The sequence below is a fragment of the Merops nubicus genome, unplaced genomic scaffold (assembly GCF_000691845.1).
Source record: "Merops nubicus isolate BGI_N331 unplaced genomic scaffold, ASM69184v1 scaffold2452, whole genome shotgun sequence".
Taxonomy (NCBI): domain Eukaryota; kingdom Metazoa; phylum Chordata; class Aves; order Coraciiformes; family Meropidae; genus Merops; species Merops nubicus.
This window is the reverse complement of record NW_008594080.1, coordinates 49,762-69,432: the sequence shown is the minus strand read 5'-3', so window position 1 is coordinate 69,432 and position 19,671 is coordinate 49,762. Positions and strand designations below refer to the sequence as shown.

At 48.0% G+C, this 19,671-nt stretch overlaps 1 protein-coding gene across 1 annotated transcript in view; it reads right to left on the bottom strand.

Moving 5' to 3' along the window:
- The window catches only part of STX8 (syntaxin 8), a gene marked incomplete at its 5' end in the record, with an annotated part of 105,740 nt that overhangs the window by 39,125 nt on the left and 46,944 nt on the right, over positions 1-19,671 (bottom strand). The window contains one exon of the mRNA XM_008935612.1: positions 2,026-2,127. Coding sequence (XP_008933860.1) covers positions 2,026-2,127 — 102 coding nt within the window. The remainder of the gene's footprint in view (positions 1-2,025; positions 2,128-19,671) is intronic.

The window sequence follows — 19,671 nt, the reverse complement described above, 5'->3', positions numbered from 1 at the left end:
GAGCGTGGAGACCAGCTCCAGGCAAACGTCTGCATCCCGGGAAGGAAAGATGGGCAAGGGGGAAGACTGGGCACTTCAGCCCAGCTTAAATCTGAAGTAAAACACTGAAACCACAGAGTTAGTGAAGATTTTATCAATTTCAGTGAAATGCTGAAAAAGGAGGGAGGGGGAAGCCCTTTGAAAAAATTACCAGCAGGTGCCAGTTGTCCCACTGCTTGGCTTTGTTCAAGGACTAGTTGTACGAACACAGAGCGTTGTTCTGATCTTAATATGCTAGTTAACTTTCAGTTCCAGGGATAAAAGTGGAAAAGGGATGGGAATTCTGCCATTAAAGCTTGTGTCTTCCAGCATTATTGTTCTAAACCTCACGCTTGGGTGGAATAAACCAGCTATCTGAGGCAATATCGTGTTTACATATTCCCAAATTGTTCTGCAAGCACAGGAAGACCTATTGGAGCAGATGGAAGAGGCACTGAGAGGCAGAGTTTCTCACCAGCCCTCCCAGAAAAGTGTTTTTCAATGTGGAAAGGGTGAGAGGTCACCCCCAAGGAATCCAGCCCAGGAGCCTCCCAGCCTTCCCTCTCCCATTCTCCTCCTCCTCTCAAATTCCCCAGCACTGGCTCCAGAGTTAAAGAGACAGGCTCATTACCCAGCAGTGGTGTCTAGGGGGCTGCATTCGCATGAGGAACCTCAAAAGGGGGGAGAAATACCTACGGTGGGTGAAGCTGCCTGGCATGAAACAGGCTCCTGGCCCTGCCCTGCGTGGGCACTTTGTGTCGTGCTTCCCCCGACTCGTGCAGAAAACGAATGCACAGGAATACCAGGGAAAATCCAAAGGCACACAGCAGTCCTCAAGCATCATTCAAGCACAATTATTCTTAGATTAAATCCATCCCATGTCAACATTAAAGCTTTAAAATAAAAAGCTGGTCTTGAACTCTGCAGTCACTTTAATTCTACCCATAGTTGGTAGGAGAGAAATCGTAGACAAACGCCTCTGAGAAGTCAACTTGAACACCCAGAAAGGCAACAGATTTTCATGAACCTACACCAACCAAGCTTTCAAAAAGTTACGTCTGACAGAGAACTACAGAAATTCCTAAAATACATCCTCAGTGACTGAAAAAATGTCTCATTGCCATCTGAGCTCAGTCACTTTTGCTTTTACTCTACAGAATAAAAGCTTCCCACTAGCCAGAAACAGGTATGGGACCAAATGACCTCTCAGCTTTCTCTTTCCTGAACTAGCCAAGTTTCATTAACTGCTGACTCTAAGTCAAATTTTTCCAGAGCATAAATTACTCTAGTTAGCATTTTGAGTCTTCTAGTACAACAAAACCAAACCACAGACACCAGAACCAGACACGCTGCTTCCAGAAGTGTCTCACTGCCACCACCTCCCCACTGACTTCAACCCTCAGTCACTCATCCTCCCAACATCTGCTTCCATCACCCACAGCACCCTCTCACAGCCATTGCTACCAACCCCCCAGCTCTTATCCTATAGAGGAAACCACATCCACTCCCTTGTGATGTCAAACCTCTCTCTGGCTGTGTGGACAGAAGAGTCCAGCTTCACTCTACCAGCCTGCACGTAGCTCCAGGAGTCATAAGCAAGGGTTTCAAGTCTGGCAGGCTGTGAACGCCACATGGTTGGGAACACACTGGTTGAGAACACATTCCTGCAGGACACCACCACAAATGTCCCTGCAGCATCACTCCCTGCTGTGGCCAGTTTGGGAGAGCTGGGAGCTAGCAAGTTTTTTTAAACCTAATTAACAGATACCACTCTAATTTCGGCCAGTTTTACAATTTCAAATCAGAATATTGTGCAATGCTGGAGATAAATCGCTGAAGGAAATTAACTCTGTCAACACTGTACCAACATCAGCTGAAGAAGGGGTTTTCCTAACTTTTAAAAGAAGTTGCCCCAGGGGGGAGCACACCAGACACAGCCTCCGAGTGCTGAGCTACTTGGCCAGCACTGGACAGCAGGGCAGGATTTGTGCTCAGGCCATTTCCTACCGCAGGACGTTGATTTCTTATCCACCATCTTCACGTGCCGCGTCTGGTTGCGGAGCTTGTCATCCGTGTTTTCAACCAGGTTCGTGAGGTCGTCGATGATCTCTGGGGAAACAGAAACACGAGCGTTAATCTCCAAGCCCTGCAGCATCACTGCTCAACAAGCACATGCCTGCTGGAAGCTCCAGAATGGAAACCAGCTGCACACTTTTATTTTCCAGCGTGACAGCCCAGTGATCCACACGCACTGAAAGATCCAGATCCTGGGAACCGCTATACAAAAGACTCCAACTTCAGATTCAGTGCACTTCCCCACTGTGAGAGTGAATGGAAAGAAAAGACAGCCTGAGAGAGCAAGATCAGTCTAGGTAGCCATGGAGTATAAGACGATGGCAGCCACAAAACACCAAAGTAGGAGGACTGGTGCATATGCTACCGGAGATCTGAAATTTCAGTCCCTAGAACACAGCATCTCAACATATGTACACTTACAAAGCCATTAAAACACATCTTCATAAAGTCTTTTGAGAGCATTTGGTGTGGTCCCAAACATGTGACCATGGAGGACACAATCAGAGTCTCATCTTGGTCCAGTTCCTGAGCTGGATGGATGGGAGTTCTGCTTGCAGCTCCAACGATCCCCTGGGAAAAGGAAAGTGAGCAAAATTTCTCCTTTGTCTATTTTTAATAGAGGGGAAAAGAAAACTTCCAGCCATCCCATCCTCAGCCTCACACAACTGATGACTTTATTTTTGCCAGGGGCATCAGTACAAGGCTCAGACCAAGAGTGGTTGTTGGGTTGGGTTTTTTGAACACTGAAAATTAATAGCTTCATTCAGGCACCAAATTTCCTTTTTGTTGACTGCTATGCTCTGATTTTCTTGAAGAGCAAGAAGCCAGTGCTCCTTGCTGGGTGCACAAACACACCAATTCCAAATTGCTCCCTACTCTACAGGTAGGAATGGCTCCTTTGGGGCATGGCAAATCTGGAGGAGGCCAGCACCCAAAACATGAATGCTACTGCAAAGCCTCTTGCCCTGGTTACCCTTCTAGCACTTTCCTCACTATTGATCTTTGCCTTCATAAACCCAGCCTGCCTTTTGAGATCATCAGGTGGGGACAGCAGCCGTGCCTACTGGTGAAGGTGGTCGCTGCCCCATCCCTGGAACCATTCCAAGGGAAGTTGGCCGGGGCTCTGAGCAACTTGCTCTAGTTGGGGATGTCCCTGGTCCCTGCAGGGGAGTTGGATTAGATGGCCCTGAAAGGTCCCTTCTCACCCAAACCACTCTGTGAATCTATGATCACAACAGGGCCCTTATTAATTAACCTTCCTTGTTTTGAATGTGTTCCTTCAAACAAGGTATTTCCCAAATATCTCTACTAGGAACAAGGGGATGACACTAAAGAGGGCATTCCCTGTACCTCCCAAAGCTCTCTCTGGCACTAGAATAAAACCTTGTGCTTGCAAGGGTGGTGCCAAGATGTGGCACTAGTTCTTGCAGCTTCTCAAGAACATCTGTACACCTCTGGTGGCCATCAATCTCATACCAGCGCTTGAAAGGGAACCACCTCCTCCAAAATTCACCTTCCCACAGCAAAAGGTATTGCTTGTGCACGGTGCTTATGTGCCCAGATCTCACCATGAAAGAAACATTGCTCTAGATGCAGAGCTAAAACCAGCTGGATGTACATAAGGGTAAGAGAAAACAAACAGAAACCGTTCAAAGTCCTGAAGACACCAAGGAAACGTTCAAAGGCACGTGTAGCATGGAGCGTGCTACTCTCCCAGAGAGTTGGGAGATTGAATATCACCCTTCTGACATGAGCTTTTCAAGTCTGCTCCACAAACACTCGATCACATCCAGCAGCTCTCTCTGTAAAATGACATCTTAAAGCTCATGTACTTTGAAACTCGACATCTTCCTTAAACCATGAGCTCCTGACTCACATCCCGCAGCCTGAACCATCCAAGTGCTGAGGCGAAGGGAGGGCAGACACCCACTGCTCCCCTGGGCAGACTCTGGGTCATCCTCTGGATCTGAACCATTCCCCACTCCAGCAGCATCCCCCTGCCAGCACTGCCCTGCTCCAGACTCCACCTCACAATCTCCTCAAGCTGCTCATAATGCTCAGGATTTTATTGTTCCTCCCGCACTAGAATGCACTTTCCCCCACGGTGGCTGGTACTTTATCTGACCAGCAAGATTTGTTCCCTTCGTAGTTCACATGTTAGTTCCACTCCCGCCCAACATTCCCAGGTCTAACATCTGCAAAGCCAACAGTGTTTTGGGGAAACTTTATCTGTCCTGAGTGATTCAGCACACAGGAAAACCAGCACAATGATGCCTGCAAAGGCAGTTCTCAGGTTCATCTCTGGAGGAAAAAAAAGTGCCCAAAGTTCCCATCGTTGTCAAGGACAAAGTGATAAGCATGCTTGGGAAATAGGAGACTTTCCTTTGCCAACACTGACCAGACCCTCCTTGAAAAACATCCTGGTGAACAAGCTGTAGCTAAATGAGAACAAATGCAAGCAGGAAAATTTTCTGTCATCATTTCAAAGCCCAAGGCACTGCAGTAGGAACTGTGTCTGGAGCCTCTCCTTGCCCATCCCCCTGCCCAAGCCACTCCTCTGTCAGACCAGCCCGCAGGAACAGTTTGGAAACAGAGAACTGGACCATACAGCTTGGGAGAAGTGTTCTCCACGTCTGTGTGTCTCTTGGTACAGCCAGGTTTTAGAGGAGCAGGTCACCTCACCAAGTGTGCAGCCCAAAGCTCAACAAGAAACTGCTCCTTTGATGTAAGGTGCAGTTAAGACCAGAAGTGTTGGGGAGCTCACAGCACAACCAAGAGGTGTGAGCAGGGTCTTCCCCACTACAAGTTGTGGGGTCAGGGAGGTTCTTACTCCATCATCAGTTGAATCAGAAGTCCAGCCCAGCAAATTCCCCAGGCCAGCATGCCCTGGGAACCACCAATACTCTGAGGAGACATGGCCATCCATTCCTCTACACCCACAAACTGAGTTTTGGGACATTGAGGGGCTGGAGCATGCCCAGAGAAGGGCAACAAAGCTGCTGGGGAAGGGTCTAGAGCCCAAGTGTGGGGAGGAGCAGCTGAGGGACCTGGGGGTGCTGAGCCTGGAGCAAAGGAGGCTCAGGGGAGACCTTCTGGCTCTCCACAGCTCCTGACAGGAGGCTGGAGCCAGGTGGGGGTCGGGCTCTTCTCCCACGGAACAAGTGACAGGACAAGAGGAAAGGGCCTCAAGTTGCCCCAGCGGAGGCTGAAGTTGGCCCAGAGGAGAAACGTCTCCCCTTGAGGGTTGTGAATGGTTGTGCCAGGCTGCCCAGGGCAGTGGTGGAGTCCCCATCCCTGGAGGGGTTTCCAAGCCGTGGAGATGTGGTGCTGAGGGACATGGGTCAGTGGATTTAGTAGAGTTAGTTAGCTAACTCTAGTTAATTAGCTAGGTTAACGGTTGGTCCTGGTGATCTTGAAGGTCTCTTCCAGCCTAAATGATTCTACTGTTCTAAACACCACCAACACTCAGCAGAGAAAAATCCACCCCTGTACCCCCACCAACACATGTGGTGACACACAGGTTCAGAGCAGCTCTCAACCTCGATGTAAATGGTAGAATTTCTCCCCACCTCAAAGCAAAGGAAACACAACAACAACACGTGCTGGAGAAGGCAGAGCTGGAAACCAGTAATGGATTTCTAGGGTGGACAGAGCTGCTGCCAGAGCAAACTAACTCCACAGCTGAGAGACTCTGGAGCATAGACACTCCTCCAGCAGCTCTCAGCAGCCTCCTAAGGACAACCTTTTCTGACAGATCAACACCTCCAACCCCTTTTGGTCAGCTTGGTCAAAAGCTTGACCCCCTTGGTCAGAAGCTTGACCCCCTTTACCCTTCAACTGGCAAATACATTTGGGATGAAAAGTTTTCTATCGCCACCCATTTCTCTGACCTCAAAAGGAGGAAGTTCAAACCCCAAAAAATAGTGAGAAAGCTGGAAAAGGGGCAGGGGGGAGGTTCCCCTGCTGCGGGGGAGCAGAGGGAGAAGCAGGCTGGCTACTGAAGGCTGCCAGTGACCTCAGGAAGGACGTTTCTGTAACACTGCCCTGCAGACCTCCCTTAGACCAGCAACACACATTTAGCCAAGGTCTCCTTTCAGTGAAGCGGGATCCTGAAGCAGAAAAGAAAAGCAATTGCACAACCCTGGTATTCAAATCTGAGTAATTCAAGCTCCACTGGAGTGGAAGTAGTTTGAAGGTTGCTCATCTGTTGGAGATGAGCCCAGACTGGGGCTGCACCCCCAGCAGCATGGGCAGCAGGGCAGGGAGGGGATCCTGTCCCTCTGCCCTGCTCTGGGGAGACCCCCCTGCAGTGCTGGGGCAGCTCTGGAGTCCTCAGCACAGCAGAGACAGGGACCTGCTGGAGCAGGGCCAGAGGAGCCCCAGCAATGCCCTGAGGGGGGAACCCCTCTGCTGGGAGCCCAGCAGGAGAGAGTTGGGCTGGGGCAGCCTGAGAGGAGAAGGCTCCAGCTGGGGCGCCCTTTTGGGGGCCTGACAGGACTTCAAGTTGCCTGTCAGAAAGCGGGGCACAGACTTTTGACAAGGGCTTGTAATGATAGGACAAGGGGTGATGGTTTGAAATGAAAACAGGGAAATTTAGACTAGAGAGAAGGAAGAAACATTTGACCCTGAGGGTGGTGAACCCCTGGCCCAGATTGCCCAGAGGTGGTCGAATCCACTGCAGTGGAACACAAAGTGTTTTTAAAAAACCTGCTCACTGAATTGCTTCAGTGACCTCAGCAGGCTGAGGCACTATACTCAGTGCCCATAGTCAACTTTCAAAGAATCCAGATCCCATTGACTGACCCAGATCAGCAGAAGACTGCTCAGAGATACGAGCACCTAAGGGTTAAATATTCCTTTTCAAAAGTTCTATTGAAAGGGAAAATGAAAAGTGAAGGAACTGGCCTGAACAATGGATCATAAGCACCTTCCACTGTGCTCTATCATACTTGGCCTCACAATCTCATATGATATATTAGAAATTAGGAACAAGTTCTTCACTGTGAGGGTGGTGAGACACTGGCTCAGGTTGCCCAGGGAAGCTCTGGAAGCTCCTTCACTGGAGGTGTCCAAGGGCAGGTTGGATGGGACTTCGAGCGACCTTCTCCAGTGTGAGGTGTCCATGCCCATCGCAGGGGGTTGGAGCTGGATGATCTTTAAGTGCCCTTCTGACCCAAACCATTCTATGAGTCCATATTAAAGGCTGAGAAAGATGATCTTTGGAATATTTCTGAATGCAATGGCTACATGGTAAGGCACACCAGCATCACGTTGTGCTGCTACCAGTTTCTGCGTCCATCCTTGTGCAGTGTGCCTGTTCAGAGGGACAGGGCCAAAAGTGACTACCAGATTGTAAAAACTTTGCCTGAAATTGTAGTGGAACAACAACCTGGTAGCAGCACTATGGGTGTATTTATATACAGCTTTGAAATCACATCTGCTAATAGGTAGAAAAATCCAGATTTATGCAAAGGACACCAACAGAAGACAGAGGATAAAAAATTGAGCAGAAGGAATGACACGTCATCCTAGGAATTTCTCACAAGAAAAGCTCATTCTTCCTTTCCTTTTTCCTTTGAAGGCTTTGCTGCTGCCACGGAAATCAGAAATACTTTGTTTGAATTCCTAAAAACACTGATGCCTCCTGTGAAAAGCTGGTTCTGCTTCACGAGTCGTCTTAGAGCCTGCCAGGGCAGGGAACCCCACCCGTTAGATCTGCAAGTCACCTCTCTGGGAACCACCACCATGCTCCAGCTGCTCTCCTGCACCAAGGGCTCGTGCTGGATGGGAAGGCAAGCCTGGAGATGAAGCCAGGCCAGGTGCTGGAGCAGTCTGCTGTGTCCACACCGAGCCTTTTGCTTTTCTCCTCCAAAAGGCTGCAAGCCTATGCACTGGCTTTGCCCACAGTCCTCTCAAGCAGCACAACCACCATCTGCCTTTCCCATATTCTCCACCTCTCAACATTTCTAACAACCCTTTCTATTGGGTCTGAACTCAAACTTCTCTGGCAGCCCCACCTTATGTCAACTCAGTCATCAAGTCTTTCTACAGCTGGCCAGAAGTTTTCCAAGGGAACAGTTTCCACTGGAAAACTGTTTGACAGATGATAAAACCAGCACATCCCAGAGCACTCTGCATGCCTGGGCCTTCAGCGTTCTACCTCCTTGATGATGTTCTGTATGCTGAAGACATCCCTGATGGGCTTGAAGCAAATAACCAGCTTCTAGCTTCCAAATTAAATTCTCAGTTTTGACAACAGAGAAGCCCAAACGTTTCCAGTGAGTCAAAGCCCCTTTTACAGCCCACTCAGCCACTCCATCTTTCCTCCCTTTCCAGCTCCATTGATGCCTAGCCAACCCCACTCTGCTCCAGCAGTGCTGAAGAAGACAGAGGAGCAAGTCAACGGTGAGGTCACGAGCTCATACTAAAGACACAACATTGACCTTGCACTGGGGACCAAAGAGCAGCAAGCTACACCAGAGCTGCTACAGCAGAGTCACGGCGTGTGCACCAACACTGCCCACTGTAACCAAGACAGGGTGCAGCTGATGAGTTTACAGCCATGCCTTGAAGCGCAGCACAGACACAGAGGAGATGTTCCCACCCAACACCTGTGATGACACTGCTGCCACCACCCGAGCACCACAACCCAAGTCACTGAAGCCTGGAGCCCTCCTTGCCATTCTGGAGCTCAGGAGAAAGGCAGCTTGTTGTGGAGAACATGAAATGGTCCCTGAGAGGAGTGGAAGCCAGGTGGAGTGGTGGCAGAGCTGGAGAGTTCAATGATGCTTCACTTTGAGGAACACTACGTTTAATTCTGCAGGAGTCCATGTGGGGTTTTTTCCTACTCTTTCTCCACTCAAGAGCAGGAAAATTATCTGGTTGCTTTTCCATCTGATGTCTCCCTGCTTCTACTTATTCCCCTAAACACCTTTCTGAAGGCATTTGCATTATTTTTTTCATCTTTCTCCTTAACTCATGGAGGCCCTGCGAAGGCCAAACAACTCTCCCCACGAAGCAGAACATGCTCTTGCTCAGCCAAAGTTCTACTTTCATACATGACATTACACTAATTGATTTTTTTTGTTTGTTTTACTTAAAATACACAAAAAGCCTCAACTGGTTTTGGCAACTCCATCTTCGAGTCACCCTCATCCTGTCTGCAGAGTAAGAAACCCAAAAGCCAAGTGACAGCAGCCACATGAAACCCAGCACAGGCTGAGAGAGACAGCTCTGGGGTTTGGTGGTAGTTTCGCAGAACCACGTTGCTGACCAAACATTCCCTTGGAATAGTTTGGATTTTCCATGGATTTAGATTTACAGATCACTCGATAGCATTTATTGATGAGTAATGCACCTCCCCAGTACAGCCCACCCTGAGTCATGGGAGACTGCAGTCAGCCTTCAGAAAAACATACACAGAACTAAAATCCACAACGGTTCATGCAATACCAAACAACTCCAATAAGGCTGGAATGTAGTGGAGAAGCCAGGCAGGTTCCCACCCTCCTCCAGGTCTCTGGTGCCTCAGGAGAAGAGTGAGATACCAAAGGAATGAATCATGTACTGAATGCCAACCTCTATATGTCCAAAGTCCATAATTACACATTAATAAGAAAGCAGCATTGTTCCAAATGCCAGTGCTATGAAATGAAGATTGCAACTAATGGAAGCCCATCAGAAACCTGAAGAACCTTCACACTACGTGCCAGCTGTAGTGTCAGGGCAGAGTCAATGGAGAAAAACACAGTAAAAAATACTAAGCCAAAAATCTCAGCTCTCCCCACCGCTGCCATCCGTGCCCAGTTCCCAGAGGCTCCCCAAGGTGTGCAGCTCTCCAGGCTGCAGGCAACAGGCTTCTCCTCACTGGTCACCTCCAAGGTGATACCCCAAATCCAGCTGGTGCCCAGGCTGGTCCAAGCTCTGCACTGCTCAGGTACTGACACCTTCCTATCCACAGTGCACTAGGAAGAGTGTGGCCAGCAGACTGAGGGAAGTTCTCCTCCCCCAGTACCCTGTCCTGGTGAGGCCACAGCTGGAGCCTTGGTTCCAGTGCTGGGCTCCCCAGTTTGAGAGAGACAAGGAACTGCTGGAGAGAGTCCACTGGAGGCTGCCAAGATGCTGAGGGGCCTGGAGCATCTCTGTGCCAAGGAAAGGCTGAGAGCCCTGGGGCTGGTCAGCCTGGAGAAAACTCAGACGGGATCTGATCAATGCTGATCAAGAGCTAAAGGGTGGAGTCAAGCGGCTGGGGCCAGACTCTTGTCAGTGGTGTCCAGAGACAGGACAAGGGGCAATGGGCACAAACTGGAACACAGGAGGTTCCATCTGAACAGGAGGAGAAAATTCTTCGCTGTGAGGGTGCCCAAACCTGGCCCAGGCTGCCCAGACAGGTTGTGGAGTCTCCTCCTCTGGAGAGATTCCAAACCTGCCTGGACACCATCCTGGGCACCCTGCTGTGGGTGACCTGCTGGAGTAGGGGTTTGGACGAGGTGATCTCCAGAGGTCCCTTCCAGCCCCTGCCATGCTGGAATTCTGCTGTGACGAGTTCTGCATTTCAAGCCCAGACCAAGATTCCTCCTCTCGCCTTCCCAAATTTAACTGATGACATTTAATCTCGCCTTTGGCAGAACCTAATGCAAGTATTAAAAAACCCCAAAGGACTAACTTCTCCAAAGGAGTCAACCAACTTGTTCCTCTGCGTTTGAGCTGTCTCACTCTTTAGCTCTTCTGACTTCCAGGAGCTTGATGGTGCTTGGACACCATCAGGTTCAGGATATGTCTTCTGACCTCCTGTTGGGAATGTTTGATGACATGGTCCAGGCAGCAGGAACATCTCTCGCCCTTCCCTGGACAAAGCAGAGGGCAGCTGGGCTGCAGGATCTCCAGGCAGAGCAGGGCAGGAGCTGGCAGACCTGGTTTGTGTCCAGGAAAGGAGGCAGGGAAGGGCAGCTTTTCCCCCCTGGTAAGCAGCCCCAGCCTGCCCTCCAAGCTCACTTTAGGAGCCCAAGGCACTCAATGATGCATCAGCCATCGCAGCAGAAGGTCCTTCTCCCAGTACACCCCATGGACTGGCCATGCCAGCTCTCCCCCTGAGGAATCCCTGCAAGGAACAACTCCTTCAGAACCAGGATTGCTCCAGGTTCCCTGACATTTTCCCTGACAGCAGTGAAAAATGCACAGACTGGAAAGGACAACCTGCTCCAGAGTCCTATGACCTCTGCCTGGCCTTTGGGAAGTGAAGAGTAGACCGAGTGCCCAGCTCAGGTGGCCAAGAACTCCAGCACAATCCCTTCCCAGCAGTTCACCAAACCTTCAGCATCTTTAAGGCTAAGACTTGCTGCAAGAAGAGGAAGCTATTTGTTCTGCTGCAGAAAACCTCACCATCTGCTCCAAGGACTAAGAGGACACATCCAGGACCACCGTGTCCACCACCCTCCACACCACAGCCAGGCAGCCTCACTCATCCATCACAGAATATCTTAGATTAGATCTGGGTCAAACTTTGATACCCGTGAGCAACACAGAGCTCTTCATCCTCTCGAGAGCAGGTCTGGAGGTCGCAGATGGTGATTTTGGGAGTGACAAAGGCCCATCCCAGGCCATCAGCTGTGGAAGCACTCGTCAGAGCATTCACAGCTAAAGAGCAACACTGAGAAAACAAACAGAGGTATCGATTCCAGCAAACACAGTTATTAGTTAGAGTTGTTATTTTAAAAGCACACACTGAGAAGTTTTCTCTTTCCTAGCTGCTTATTTTGTTTTATTCGAACAAAACCCATGGACATTAATTTTAGCTGTACTTAATTGAATAATTTCTCTGGGGAATAGTTCAGGGAGAGTTTTAAAGCAGCCTGTTTCCAAGAGCCATTACTAATTGGCATATACCACAGTGTCAGTGTGCCAACCAAAATAGTACGTTTTAATGTTACTGGAACTGCTTGCAGTCCAGATGTGTTGAGAACTCACAGTGATATAAGGCAGGCAATAACTACATTCACATGATACCGTATTTTGAGTGTCCTTCCCCAGTTATCTGGAAGGAGAGAATAGTCTCCTTCACTAGAAGTATTTGAGTGTAAAGCCAGGATGTTCATTCCTCCCCTTTACTCCCAACAAGTGACCTTTCCTTGGGTTTAAAGCAGACAAGCAGAGTTATCAAAAAATCATTAACATTAAAAAAAAAAATCCCTCCTGTAAGATCTACACGAGCTTGCCATCAATTTCCAGCACTGACTGAAGTCACCACTGCCACCCATCCCTCCCTCCCTCCATGGCAATGTCACTATGGTGGCACACCAAGCCCACAGCAGGCACTGCCCCCTTGGAGGCATCCCTTATTTTCACTCAGATCCCAAATCCGAGAGCTCTAGTAACAAAAATGAAGAGATTTTTAGGGCAGACTATCAAAAGTTTCACAAACCCTTCAATTTATAGGGATAATGCCATTAAATTCTTTTTCTACAGACTTGATTTTGAGAGAAAGCAAGGAAACAGTGTGAACAGATAAAACAACCATAAATTCTGCATCTCGAGGAAAGCCCCAAGCACCAGGAGACTGGAACCTTACTTACATTTGGGAAACAAAACCCTGCCAATCGAAACACTTTCCCTATTTTCCCTACTGGGATGTGTTTGTTTTCTGCAAACTTATAGCAGAAAATGACAGGACAGAAGCTAATTCAGACTCTGTATTTGTTTGTTTTCCCTTTATCCAACAATCTAAGCAGGATTTTTTTAAATGTTGCCTTCAGAAATTCCTCCTAATATTCATCCCTAGTTTCTTTTGGGAGCTCTTAATCTTTCCACTGTCTGTACACCACTGCAATGCTTTTCCATCGATATCAATAGCTTTAATGACAAAGGCACATCAGTTGCCATAATTACACCGGTGTAGAAGGTAGATCAATCCCCCAAAAGCCACCACTTGGCTACTAAACGCTGCAAATGGAGGTTTCCAGTCCGATTCTCAGAAAAAAGAAAACCAACCAACTACAACAACAAACCCAAAGCAACCCCCTCCTTAAAAAAAAAAAAAAAAAAAAAAAAAAGCATCCCCAAAACTTTATACTCTGTGGAGATGTTGTCACTTGAAGATCTACTTGACAATCACTACTTCTACACTCAAACCACGGACCCATCGCAGGACTGGAACCCAATCCTTGTGGGTATCACAGAACCATGTCTCACTGAAAAAAAAAAAGAAAATAGTGAGACAGCATCTCATCCTCTTGGGTCACAGCCACCTCCACCTAGCCCTACACCGTTCTTCCATGAGGTAAAAATCAATTCTCACCCATCTTCCCAACCTTGAAACTATCTGTAGTTAATGCATCTCCAGGAGGACTCTCTTAAAAGCCACCACGATGCCTACTACAGGTTTACTCCCAAGAGGTGTTCCCAAACACCTGCCCTTGGCTTTCCTGCCACCCATCAGCCCGACAATACATGAGGAGCACCTGACCCTGGCCGGGCTGGGGCTGTGAAGGCCCCTCTGAGAAGCTGGGCGGCCAAGGACCCGGCAGAACCCTCCCGCACAAAGGCCCCGTCGCTTGGGAATCCCGGCAGAAATTTCCCGAGCACCTTCCAAAGGGAAAAAATACTCATTTCTCATGACGTGCCCACCTGCCAGCCCCGGCTGGGAGGCGACTCCAAGTGATGGTTATAAATGGTGGGTGTCATTTTGTCCCCAGGAGAAAAGTGGCTGGGTTGTTCGGCTCTGCCGGGAGCCAGGCCGAGCAGAATCGCCCCGCTTTCTTCCACGAAGAATGAAATCCTGGAATTCCTGAGATGTCTAGCAGGCTGTGAGGGATGGATGAACTCACTCCTGCTCAAATGAAAGAAAACTCCATCCAAAAAGCAGGGCTGAGCCATCCCGCAAGTGTCAACTGGAACGCTGCTTCTGACCCATGAGAACATCCCACGTTTTTTCACCTTCAAAAGTCTGGAAGTTAGTGAAACGCCTCGCTGCTGCCCCAGCCCCTACAGCTGAGAATTCAGCAAAAAAACGGAGGTGAAGTGTGCTTGATTACAAGGCAGGCTGAGGAAGATTGGAAAAAATGACCAGCAGTGTTCTTGCGTGGCTGGAGACCAAAAGGACATTCCATGGACTGGAGTTTGAGGAGGCAAAAGGGAATCCAGCCCAGCATGCTGAGGAGATGCTGACTCCAGTGGGTCAAGCTTCAGTGGGGTGTTCCCGTCCTTCCAGTTTCATTCAGATGGACAATGCCACTCTTGGGTGGTACAGACACACGGACCAGGGACCTGCCACGCTCCGGAGGGTTTCTCAGGGTGGCTGACACAGTCCAGAGCTCAGCCCCCACCAGTAACTCTCACCCTTCAGGGGAAGATCCAGTGTCTTGTTTCTTCTGTTTTTTGTTTTTTTTTAAATGAAAATGCGCTCCAGCAATTCAATGAGAACCCTTCACCCACACAGGGCAACCCAACCCTGGACTCTGCTTCTGAATGAGGGGCTCAGACACCATGAGCTCCTCACCAATAACCTCTGTAGAATCCCAGCATCACACAGTGGCAGATATAGAATTTAGTTTAAAAGAATTCCACTGGTCAAGTCCTAGCTCCTAACCATAGAATGGCTTGGATTCAAGGGACCTTTCAAAGCCATCTAGCCCAACCCCTCTTCAGGGAACAGGGACAGCTGCAACTAGAGCAGGTCACTCAGAGCCGCATCCAACCTGACCCACAATGTTTCCAGGGACAGGGCTTCTACCACCTCCATCATGGGAAGGCTTCCATGAGCCTCAGATGGGGCTAGGAGTTCACACAATCTTTTGAACAATCTTAATGTACAGCCCTAAGGAAGATGCCCTTCAGCATGCCCACACCCAAGTAACAAAGATCAGTGACAGCACACTGAGAACACACCAGAAAGGGTCATGAGGCCTGGTGGAAAGGTTTCCCTCACCAGTTCATCCTTCATACTCACAGAGGCTGACAAAAACTCCATGAAAGTTCACCAAAGTCACACTTAAAATGACCAATCACCTCTGCCAACTGTTAAAAGCTTATTTCTACCAGCCAACAGGTACCACTGGTCTTCTCTACCCCACAGCTAAACCTCTTCTGAAATAACTTGGCCTCACCTGAGCATTAAGAGAGTTGTTCAATTCTGCTCAAGGTGTTTAGACAAGAGGAAAATACAAAACCACGTATTAGTGAGTTGTCAAGCCTGCAAAACACAACTGCCATTTTAATAAACATTCAGGTTGGTCATAAGCCAACAGAGCATCAGGGTATTCACCACAAGAGCATCCTGCTGTGGACAGCTGCATGGCACTATCCTCTTGGATCACAAACGAGGAGGAAAGAATTGGTCTATCAATCATGGGAGGAACCAGAAAACTTGCAAGTGCTTCATGGTTCCAAGTATTGAAAGCAGCTGATAAAGCTAAGGTCAGCCCAGGCACCTGGGACTAATCTCCAGCTGACATACTTCATCAAGCTCCACTGGAATCAACAGTAAATTGCCTAAATTAGCAGGAGGAATACATCATCTAGCAGCATGTTCAGAGCTGAGCAAGTACCAGGAATCAGCCTCACCACAGTGAAGGCACTTCTCTGGTATCACTGGAATTATGCATCCTAGCTGCCCAGTCACCCACTCAGAAGTCTGGAAAAGACCAAAATCAGAGAAAAACGTCTCTTGATGGCTCAAAACCATTCCACTCAACGTCTTCAGTCACGGAAAAAGTTGTGATTACTCAGAGAGGTGGTTAAAACAACAGAGAGGGTGGAAGAACTTCCACAGATAAGCCGACTTCAAGCCTACGAACGCTGCTTAGCTTTAGCTAATGGTTTTCTTTCTTCCCACTTCCTTCCACCAAGGGTTGTGCCAACTTTCCACATGCCCTCCCATGGATTTTCTGCAGATGTGGCTGAACACTCAGTGTTTGGCGTGGCTCCGTGCCCGCGGATTTCTGCAGAGCAAGGAAAGGCTGCTGTACGGAGGGAGCCCTTCCTCAGCTGCTCCGCTCCTTGATGATTTTCTCCTTTCTGCAGTTCATTTGTTGGAAGGACCAAAAGTGATTAATTGGCAAAAGCTCCACAAAGCTGAGGGTTTAGTGCCACTAAGCAACGTGTCTGTTAAGACACTTCAGGAGACCGTGGCTAAATACTGGTTTGATCTCCATGCACGAGTTCTGAATTCCAGCGTGACTATCCGCAGCTCAGGAAGGAAACCTTAAGCCTCCACTTTATCACGCTGCACAAATACCCAGTTTATCAAACTGAAGAGATAACTTGTGCTTGTTGCGCCTCTCCTGCAACTGTTTGATGGCTCTCAAACGGACAGGAACAAGGCAGCCTGCTGCCTTACTGCAGCACCAGCAAGAGTTTGTTCATCAACCAACATTTTCTGTGGCCAAACTACTTTGTTTTAAAAAAAAAAGAAAAAAAAAGGCAAGAATGTGAATACATACAGAGCAAAACATTAAAAAAATCACCCCCCAGCTCCATGTGTGCACTCTCAAAGTCTTTATTTCTAATTCCTCAACTTACAACAACCCACTTTAAAAAAAAAAATACACTGATACTACAAAAGGCACTTTTAGCCTAGGGGTTTTATTTTATTTCCTAATTTTTTACCTGGGAAAAATGTAAACCATTTTGGTCAGTTGTTAAACCCCTTTCTTAGCATACTTGTACTAATCTGTTGTTCCAGAAAAAGGAACAAGAAAAAGGCAGAGATCCTTCTGATAAAAGCAAATATCAACTGAATATACAACACGGGCCTCTTCTTGTGAAATCGCTGGTCTAGGAGGCTTCCTAAACCTACCAGAAGAAAACACCAACTGGATTATTAGTCCCAAATAAAAAGCCACAAGCTTTTTACTTCACAACCCCAGTTTTAATAAATCATGGCACAAAGCTCTGCCGTCTCTACCCCATTATAATTCTCAAGGCCACTTGAGAAAGACCTGCCCTGTGAGATCTGCCCTTTAACTCATGAGGCAGGAGTTCAATTTTAAGACATCTGGTAGTACAGGCTCCTAACGTCTGCTCTTCCCATATGGGCTGGGAGAAAGTTATAGATGTTCTCATCTTTTCTTTGAAAGGACAATGAACTCTCCCTGCATCATTTCCAACCCAAACAATCCTGAACCCCAAATGGGTATTAATTGCTAGATGCATTGTACCAATCTTCACGAGCACAAAGGATCTGATTCAATGGCTTGGCTGAGACCATTATGTTCCTCCAAAAAAAAAAAAAATGTTTTGGAGATTAACTACCACTATTATACCTTTCCCAATTCAGTTATGCTTTCGAGAACCCTGGTGCTCTGCTCAGACCCTTCACCCCACAATGGGGACAATGATGAAGAGCCGCTGCAGCAGACCTGCACCACACAGGCCTATCTCCATGCACCCCAAAACCACAAATAATCCTATTTACAGGCCCCCTGATGAAATCAGGGGGGTTCACTTTGTCAAATCAGAAAGTGTGAGCTACTGTCTTTACCAAGGAATATCAGGGAAACACCGTTTCCAAGTGAGCACCCACCATTGTCCCCCCTCACCACACACCTTCCAGCAGAAGCACCAGGGTTGGGTTGGAAGTGACCTTAAAGATCATCTAGTTCCAACCTCCCTGCTATGGGCAGGGACACCTCCCACTAGAGCAGGTTGCTCAAAGCCCCGTCCAACTTGGTCTTGACCACTTCCAGGGATAGAGAACCTACAACTTCCCTGAGCAACCTGTGCCAGTGCTCACCAGCATCACAGTGAAGAATTTCTTCCTTACATCTAACCTGAATCTCCCTTTATTTGACAGTCTGTAAAATCTGATGAAACATTTGCTGTGGGCAGTAGCAGCTGCACCCAAAACCAAATGGTACCTGCAGACTGGGCAAAGATGACACACTTCCAAGCCTCTGCATTTTGAAGTTTCACTTCACAGGCTAACAGCAGTATTTCAAACCTTCAGATGTTTGGTTCTGGGCCTCAATCTTAAATTATTTTTTTCAAACTTTCTTAAAACACATGTAATCCTTTGTTTTCTTTCTGAGGAGAAAGGTTTCACATCTGGACTGTCAACCTGCATTCCAAAGCATTACCCTGGCAAATTAAAGCAGCTGAGCTGTAAATCTCCAAGAAGAGGACTTGTCATGGAACTCACAACTCAGCATTCACTACGAGCCCCGTTCAGCACGAAAGCCAACATAAAAAGCCCCAACAATGCAGCCAGTCCCAAGATAACTTTGAAAATAAATCCTGCTGTCTGACAGAGCAGAAGCTGACCTAACCTAACCTACCCAACCCAGCCCCGTAGCAGCACCTCTGTACCCTGCTTTAATCTGAAACAGTCGCCTCAGAGCCCACCATGAGCTACCTCCAGCTGCACTGCTGAATTTTGGAGATGGTTTTCTACGACCAGCACACCAGTTTGAAGAGCAGACTGCAGTTTTCAAACATGCCTTATGAGAGTTGAGTGCTCGGCCCCCACAAACTCCAGGAGACCCAAGGTCCTTGTTCCCTTGGACTGCCACCTCCAATGGCTCTCTCCTGGCTATGAATGAGACAAATTATTCAGTAAGAGAGAAAGCAATAAGATAAACTTCAAAGAATTCAGTTCTTTAAGGCAGGCTTCAACAGAAATCCAAACACCAGTAACATGGATGCAAAGTAGAACCAGCAGCAAAAGGGTGTAGGATGGTAAAACTGATCAAAATAGAAAAAATCACAATCCCCTCCATGCCCCAGGATAACAGCACATTACTGAAGTGTCTCAGCTAATTTAATAAAAAAGTGTTAATGTAACATTTTCTGATCATTGCAGCATGTATTTATTCAGATTTTTAGATTTATAAGTTACCTGCTAAAAAGAATTCCATTTTTGCTATTAATTTTCTTTTTTCCCTTTAGAGGGAAAGCAGTTTTGGAACAAAACAACCTCAGGCCTAACTCAGCTCTAGAGCATGGTGGAAGAACGGACTGGCTGATCCACAGAAGACATCTAAGGAACAATGGGATGGTTGGTTAACTCTTCTGTCAGCACTCACTTCACAGAACACTCTATGGTCTAACTCAATTACTGCTTAGACTTTATCCTGAAGGACTTTATTAAATCTCTCTTCCTACCAAACACACAATGCAGAGCTTTGTGTGTCAGGCTCTGAAGGTTTTTCCATTCTTTTAGCTCTAGTTCCCTGATCGTGTCTTCATTGATCTACACCATGGAATCCCAGCACAGTGGGGGTAGGAAGGGACCTCTGGAGATTATCTCATCCAAACCCCCTGCTCCAGCAGGTCACCCACAGCAGGGTGCCCAGGATCACATCCAGGCAGGTTTGGATTCTCTCCAGAGAAGGAGACTCCACAGCCTCTCTGGGCAGCCTGCTCCAGGCTCTGCCATCCTCACAGCAAAGAAGTTTCTCCTCCTGTTCAGGTGGAACCTCCTGGGTTCCAGTTTATGCCCGTTGCCCCTTGTCCTGTCACTGGGCACCACTGACAAGAGTCTGGCCTCATCTCCTTGAGCCCCACTCTTCAGATATTGAGAAGCACTGAGGAGATCCCAAGCAGGGATCTTATCCCTACACCATACCAAGCAGGAGTTTCTCTCTT